This window comes from Apium graveolens, chromosome 4 (genome assembly GCF_009905375.1).
Source record: "Apium graveolens cultivar Ventura chromosome 4, ASM990537v1, whole genome shotgun sequence".
Lineage (NCBI taxonomy): Eukaryota > Viridiplantae > Streptophyta > Magnoliopsida > Apiales > Apiaceae > Apium > Apium graveolens.
The window spans coordinates 181,466,472-181,475,116 of NC_133650.1; the positions used below are offsets into that span (position 1 = coordinate 181,466,472).

Sequence of the window (8,645 nt, forward strand, 5' to 3'; positions counted from 1 at the left end):
ATATATATATATAATATGTCTAATTCGGTCGGTTCGATTCTACCCGAATTGTTTTGAAAATGAACCGAACCGAACCAAATTTAATTTTGGTTTGGACCTTTCGGACCGAACCAAACCAAAATTTAACTGTTCGGATCGGTTTTTCGATTCCAGTTCGGTACAACCCTAGTCGTGTCCAAAATTGCAAGGTTCGTGTGGAATCAATTAACAACGAAAAGGAGATTTTTAGAACTCCTTGTTAATCTATTTTACCAAGGCGAAAAACATTTGTTCAACACAGCCCAAACAACACCTTAAATACAAAACCCTAATAAAACCCCGACCCAAAATTAAATCCAACAGAAAACAGGAGCTAAAAATGGATTGCAATGGTACCGGTGGCTGCGAATCTGGTTGTTACAAAGAGGAAAATGAATCAACCAATGGTGCGTTGCCAAGTGTCACTAACAATCCCTTTTCTAACCTATGCTTAAAGTGCAAATCAAGCGAAATTATCGCCGGCGCCGTTAACGGTGGAAATAACATGAAGTTGTGTGGTGAATGCTTTCGTGGCAATTTATATGGTAAATTTAAGTTCGCTGTCACTGCTAATGCCATGATCTCGCCTTCCGATAATGTCCTTGTCGCCTTCTCCGGTGGCACTTCTTCCAGGTATCTTTTTTGTTTGATTTTATTTTTTAGAGCTATTTGTTGATTATATTACTTTTACGGATATAGAGTCTCGTTCCGATGAGAAAAAATTAAATGAGAAATGGTGATTTGTATAGCTGAAATTACCGGTGACTAGTTATCGTGGTCTCTTTATTATGTATGAGTTCACATGAGATCCGATTGATATATGTTTTTGTTAATATTTTAAATGAGGAATATATGACGTTTATCGTCTGTGTTAAAATAAGGATTGTATATGCGGTTAAAACTTGATAGAAGGATTATAATTGGCAGAGCAATTTTGAGCCAACAAAAGTTATTGTTTCATAATATTAGAAATGATACATTGATTATACAAAGTTCTTATTAGTCATGTGTTACTTTACCATCCTGACTTATGATTTAAGTTCCGAGAAAAACGTAACATGAATGTTTGAGAGATAATTTTGAGGGATATATAATTGTCGTCATTGGAAAGTTATACTTACATGATTTTGTTTGTGCGAGGTAAGGAGTAATATATTTAGAATAGCTATGTAATTTGTGGCCAATTTCAATAAGAATATTTTATTCTTATAAAACATAGAGGCTGTTTGACTTACCGTTTTGGTCTCTCAGTAAGAGGGAAAAATTCTAATTCAAATGCCACAATAATCTAAGAGAACGAAAATAGTCAACAGAAATTGCTGAAGTTGTTTAATTGATTTTTAAGCAAGTTTAAGTATATTTTAGGGTGGCTCTCCAGTTCGTGCATGAGATGCAAGTTAAATCACAGAAGAATTTTGATGCAAGTAGAGATAGATCTTTACCGGTATTTGGTGTTGGAGTTGCTTTTGTTAATGAAAGTGCCTTTCATCGATCTCCTTCCATTGAATTGGACAAAGAAATTGAAGCAATGAAACTTATCGTGGACGAACTATCTCCGCCAACAAAAGCTTTCCATGTTATTCCAATTGAAAGCATTTGCTCGTCCAATTCTAACAGTGCAAGAGACAATTTGAATGAGTTATTAAGTGTTGTTAGTGATAAAACTGGAAAAGAGGATCTGTTGATTCAGCTGCGCATGTTGTCATTGCAAAAGGTTTGGATTTATTCATTGTCTTTGTGGAAAACCGTTGAACCATGGAAGATATAGATGTATAATTATCATTGGTATCATGCAGACTGCTCTTGAAAATAGATACACCAAACTTGTTCTAGGATCATGTACGTCAAGGATTGCTTGTCACGTGATTGCATCAACAGTGAAGGTATCTCTCCATTGTTTTAAAAGGATCAGTTAATAATTAAATAAAGAGTTGTTCTTACTATTTTTTTTCTTACTATTTTTTTTTCATTTTTACTGAGTACTGTATTGTGAATTATGATTATACTACTTATAATGCAAAAGTGACCAGGATTAATTTTCTGAGGTACTGTAACAGTGTAACTTGCTTTGTTATCTCATGAAAAATAAGTCGTGTCACATTACATTACAAAGAAATAGTAAAATGGATAGTTACAGGTAGAGTTCTGTGCTGCACTAGTTTTCTGACTAGTATGTCCCGTGTGTCTTGTGACTCTAATGCTTATCTCCCTCATACATACAATCAGTTACATACTCGGATGTCATGTAAATCAAAGAAACGGAAGGAAAGCTCTTATTTGTAGGAGCAATACTTTTTTTGCTGGATACCTCATTAATGCTCATGCTTAAAGTTTACTTTTTTGTTTCGCATACTGTAATATATTCTATATAAGTTCAAGTGAACTGCGTGGAATGTGAATTTCGGGCACATATTTTATGTGATAAATTATAGAACTCATTATAGTTGTCATTATGATTGATCACCTAGCACCTGTTATATGAACTTCACATAACAACAGGGCTACTTGTAATATTAAATTAATTGCATCTGAAATCTCCTCCAAGTGTTTAAATTATAGAGTGATGATTTAATTTATAGATGTCTCTAAATGTCTATTTATTTGAGTTACATTCCATTTGGCGGGTTAGTGGATTTTCAGGAAACAGGTAACAACATTTTTATTAGTTATTGATAAATAAACTGTGTGTGCTGCCTGAAGCCCTGAAACAGCAACAGATTTCCGTAGCACTGCGTAAAAAAGCTTATAATAAAAAGCGGCATGCTTAGCAACGCCTACTCCAGGCCAGATTATATGCTTTTCTGCGCTTTTATGAAGAAAAATCAAAATTTTAAAAATAAAATAGGCTTTCATCAACTACAAGTTTTACTACCTGGTGTTTTACATTGAAACCCATGTAAGTGTCTTTTTATTTACAATTTGTAACAAATTAAGCAATATGTTTCACATCATATCCTTACTAAAGTATTTCATAATATTTTTTTCTAATTTAGAGAGACAGTTGCAATTATCAGAGATGCTGGAACTGCTAAATAGTATATTATTGTAAACATCAAGAGAGATACACTTTCACCACGTAATTAATTTACCTAGAGAAAACAGCGAACTATGACATCCCTGTTAAACTGTTTATCATAACATCAATGATGAAAATAAACCACATACACATAATCGACCATTTCTCATAAATAATAATTATAGAACTGCTCTTGTCTTCATGGTCAGATGGCTCTACTTGGGTTATTATCTCAGAATCAGGGATGTTGATCTTTAGGAAGAGCATACCAAGTTTTTAAAAGGCGGAGTCTTGCAAGCTCAAATAGGGTATAATTGTTTATTTGTTTAACATAATTATGTTCTTTATACAATATAACCACAACATAGCTCTTGTGCAATTAGCAGTGCTTTTAAGGGTATGGTTGCTTGATAGATAAAGAGGCAACTGTACCCTTTAAAGATGGACTATTTGCCCTGGCTCATGAACGAGTTATGGTGGCTATAATGTATCAAGTGCGAACTTATGTTACCCAAAGAAGTTATCATACCCATAGACTCTATATTAACTAGATAGGTTTTTTATTTTAAATTATATACAGACCTTAACAGTATTCTTGAGATAATTACCCAAGTCCAACGTGGCCATGAAGAGACATCATCACCCTATTATGTATTGATGATCTAGAATGGTAATGTTCTGATATTTTTTGTTAAAAATAAATAAATTGGTAGAGTACATGTACTCGGTTTATTATTTTCTTTGATGACAGTAGTTCATCTATGAAATGTGTTGTAAATAAAGCAAAATTTTTAAGAAAGAAAAAAGGCAGTACGAGTGAAAGAGATTGAAAGTTTTGCTCCTTTGGTTGTGGACAAAGCTTTGAGAAAATTTTATATCCAAAGATAAATCAAGGTGTAAATGTATGGTAACACGTACAGAAAGTTTTTTATTGGAAATTGCATGATGCATTTTTACATATTGAATATGGATTTACATTTACAAATGAGTACTGTCCATAAGTTTTAGAATATGTACAATTTGTGCTCTTTAAAACAATTTGATAGTCTGACGATGACCTATAAATTCACATTTCCCATGGTATAGCTTAGTAAATATGTGTTACACACCTAAGAAATATAAAATATTGTTCTCTTTTCACACCTATGATAAAAGCTACGTGTATTTTATCTCTTAAACTCAAGATGCATAAGTACTCGAAAGGACTAGGGAAAAAGATAAAATGGAGAAAACGGATGATTATAAATAAATAAAAAGGTTTCGGTTGAGTGTTAAATATTCTACCTTCATGTCAATGGCATTAATAGAAGGATATGGTGGCTAATGGTACTATTTTAATATTTTATCAACAGGGGCAGGGTTACTCTTTAGCTGCAGATATACAATATGTTGATGCCAGGTTGGAGATACCAGTGGTCTATCCTCTGCGCGATTGTACATTACAAGAGCTTAACATGCTATGTAAACTAGACAGGTCAGATAATATGAACCTCTTTTATTTGTTCGATTAAGTCAGTCATGTCTAGTTTTTCCCTTGGAGGCACTTTTCTTGTCTGAGAGGAAACATATTGGCAAGCCTTTACCCTATAACCAAATGTATATGAGAACATGAGAACTCAACTCATTATTGGATGCTATAAAATGATATGCAGATGCAGTTCAAATGTTTTTTTGAAATGAAAAGAATTTATTAACAATAATTTTTGCCAGTGGAACTAATATTTTACAGTATGTCAGTTTAAAGACTTTGGAACTTTATAATGGTTCTCGTGCTGGTATCAATGGCTTGATCTCCTCATTCGTCAAACTTCTGCAGGTAGAATGGACCCCGGGAAAATATTTGTGTGTGATATGTTTGTTCCTTACTTAATCGTCTATACTGGTATATCAACAATGTAATTTTGGTTACAATCCTTTTTTTGGAGTTTTAAAGTGAAATCATCTGCTGCAAATATTGGGATCAACCTATAAATCTCCCATATTGCTGTTTTAGTCTCCTTATTTAGCTTCTTATATGAATTCTATATTGCAGGAAGAGAATCCTTCTCGGGAATGCACAATTGTAAGGACAGCAGCAAAGCTAAGTCCATTTCATTTCAATAAGATTCCAGAAGAAGCGGATGACTGTAACTTGCAGTTGGCATCTCAACGACGCCGGAAGAAATTCAATCTGAAGTCTAATGAACTTCTTCCCCCAAAATCTTACTGTCCAATTTGCTCTAGCCCACTAGATAAGAATAGTATCTCTAGCTTCACTTTTGAGAACACACATACAAGTCATGAATCATTCGGGTCAAAATGCTGTTCCAGTTGCCAATTTCAGATACTCCCAAAGGAAACATTACAGATGGAGCATTTCTATTCTCTTTTACCACAATCCATAACTGATCGAGCTAAAGATGGTTACTGTCACAACCAGAGATCTATAAGGTATGAAATATATGTGCATCTTCTTTTTTTATTATTTATTATCCTTACAACTTAGCAATTTTTTGGAGAGAATCTGTTGAATCCAAACCTTGAACATGTACAAGGTCCTTTTTTAAGACACGCAACTTGTGATAGGACAAATTGTTTGAAAGGATGATTAGCAGCACCTTTTTGGATTTTGCAAGATTGTAAAGAAAATACATAAGTGTAGTAGCATGTGTCTAATTAATGACACACATACACACACACACACATATACACATATTTTTTTATAAAATATTTGTATCCCTGGTATTTTTTTTAGCTGTACAATCTTGTAAGATTTGCTTTGATGCAATTCTGAGTTTTCTTTTTTTTTCCCCCTCAAATCTTCTTTTCAATCATGCTTTTAGGGAGCAAATACAAGATTGCCTTCTTTCAGATAACGAAGATGGAACTTAATGCCTGAACATTGCTACCATGCCTTCTGCAAATTGCTTTGGTTTGGTTAGTAGTTTAGTCACGGGCCATTCTGAGATTCAGTCAAAATGGTTGAAGCCTAGCTGCAAGAACCTGATGAGTCGGAATACAAATTGAATTACTGAGCATAAGTGTCTATGATTGCATTAGTGCAATTGATAATTGTTGAATTAAGTTGTACGCAGAGCTACAATAAAAATTATAAATGCCATCTTTTTCATTTTGTGGGTTTTATGGATACTATTACTAGCTATTGCCAATTTGTACGCAGAGCTACAATAAAATCTGTAATCAATTAGTCATTTATATTTCTGATATCTGATTCTTCTGTATACATGGTCGAAGAAATATATAACCTATGGAACCTGTGGTTACTGTAAAAGTTCAACTTATTTTCTCCAGTTTTTGAGTAAGTTTTGATGCCAGATTTTAGTTGGCATGTATTCGATATTGTAAGAAATGATAGGATCATATTTCGCTGTTTGGTGCTTCCAGGTTCCTTTAATATTTTTCGTGTCCTTTCTGATGCCAAGGTGGGGAAATATTGGAGCATGCACAAATCTGAAGAATCAAACGAAGTCTGGGGATTGATATTACATCAAAAATACTCAATTGTCTGTACTGTTAAATTTGTTGCTTAAAGCATCCGAACTAATTGGTTGATGCTTTTAATTTTATCATCAAAAGAATGGGTTAAATATTAAATTAGTAGTGGGGCTAATATATCAATAGTTTCATTGCAATATTAAGCCGTTAATTTGACTACATGACCAGACGGAAAACATGAAGACGGAAAACATGAAACATGACGTTGACACCATCAGTTGGATCGAGTGGTAAAGCAACGGCTACCTCACTGACGTGGTTCGACGGCTCTTTTTATACATTCATATATCAATTATATCATTGTATATAAGAGTGGTTAGGGTTGTTGGAGTAAATAATTATTTAAATCCATACTACACCCATTATACTTCAATTCAATTTACACAACCCTTCTTAACAAAATGAATAATTAAAGCCCCATAGGTAAAGTATCAGTTAGTTCGTCATCTGTTTGCATTAAAAATTTGGAGCATAAGTATTGTTTGTGTGGAAGAAGAGTTAGGGTGAATATTCATTGGATTTTGAAAAATCCGGAAAGAAGATTCTTTATGTGTAAGGTACAATTAATATATTTTGTTTATAAAATTTGGTGAATTTGGAAGTTTTCAATTTTAATTTATTAACGTGTCTTTGTAGGATACTCTTGACTGCCATTTTTTTGAAAGGGGTGATGATGATTTTAGTGGAAGGGCAATGGATGTAATAACTCATTTTGGAGAATTTTTTGGAGGAAAAACTGAAACTTGTTGAAAAAAATTTGTTTATTGAAAGAAGAAGTGGAAAGTTTAGTAGAAGAACGAATTACAAACGAGACTGAAAATAATTTATTGCAGACGCAAATTTGCATGTATTTGTATATTGTTGTTGCATTGGTTGGCTTGGTGTTAATGTTAAAGTAGATGCAATGATGGCAAATTGAAGAAGATAGCTAGGTGGTTAGATGTACGGAATGAATGCATCATTTTGTGTAGTGGTAGCGGGATATAATGAATGAAATGAGGGTAAATGTATGTTGTATGCTCCTTTCCGGAATATGTATGAATGCACAATTAATTATAATCAAAGCTCTTGCAGTAGATATAAATTTCATAGCAAATATGTAATTTTATACCAAATTTGCTTACATAATTTGCAAATTACAACCAATAGCATAACCTAGCTTTCACCATAATGGCAACATTTAACCAAAATCATAATACCTCAACTATTTTACAAAACAGTACGCAAAAGTATGCCAAACTATAATAGTTACTTAATACCATAGCAAAAGTAGGTCTACCTTACTTAATATACCATAGTTAAATAGTGTTATATTACTTAAATTCTCGTAACAAAAGTAGAGATAAAATACTTAAAAGTCCACTGGATTATCTGGTATGTTAGTCCACCTAAAAACTCTCTTCTCTAGTGATAGGGCATAAGAGACCCGGGCAGGAGTCAACCTGGACTAAAGGGGTCAGGCTCAACCGACCTGCTAAGACCCCCCTCTCCCAGGCCAATCAAACATAGGAGCCCAGGCCCGGGTCTATCCTACTTCCCGGATCCGGATCCGCCTACATACCTGGATCCGGATCGGGGCCAAAACCACAGTGAGGGAGGTCTCAGCAGACACATCACATCCCACAACCCGCCAGAGAGGGGTACGTGGGCACGTGACTATGACAGCTATCAACAACCAACACCCCAGACAAGCACGGCGCGTGTTAGAGGCCGTTAGGACACTCTGGAGGTGGTCCTCCCCTGGACACGTGTAAGCAATCTGCCCAAGCCAGGCGTCCTTCGCTCCCAAGATCCAACGGCCCAGATTTAGAGGTAACTACCCCTAAACCCTACCTTGGGGCTATATATACCCCCAAGACTGAAGGGTTTAGGGGTTGGAAAATAATTTCTGTTGCACTCACACACTCTCATACACTCAAAACACACAGCAGCCATCACATATAGACACACATACACAGCAGCCTCTAAAATATATAAACATATATACCCTCATCTTCTCCAAAGCCTGTTCTTATTCTCACACCGGAGGCGCCGTGGGAGCCAAACCCCCTTCCGGTGTTTTTTTGCAGGCGCCCAACCAGCAGCTACACCTCACCCCCGCAAAGGTCCAGGAACG

The 8,645-nt window shown here is 34.9% G+C and overlaps 1 protein-coding gene across 1 annotated transcript; it reads left to right on the forward strand.

Moving 5' to 3' along the window:
- The first annotated feature begins 241 nt into the window (after nucleotides 1-241).
- LOC141720461 (cytoplasmic tRNA 2-thiolation protein 2) lies at nucleotides 242-6,240 on the forward strand. Its single transcript, XM_074522891.1, has 7 exons — nucleotides 242-651; nucleotides 1,384-1,732; nucleotides 1,815-1,901; nucleotides 4,387-4,508; nucleotides 4,772-4,850; nucleotides 5,067-5,464; nucleotides 5,857-6,240. The coding sequence occupies exons 1-7, from the start codon at nucleotides 359-361 to the stop codon at nucleotides 5,903-5,905; spliced, it is 1,377 nt and encodes a 458-aa protein (XP_074378992.1). The 5' UTR covers nucleotides 242-358; the 3' UTR covers nucleotides 5,906-6,240.
- Nucleotides 6,241-8,645: the final 2,405 nt, after the last annotated feature.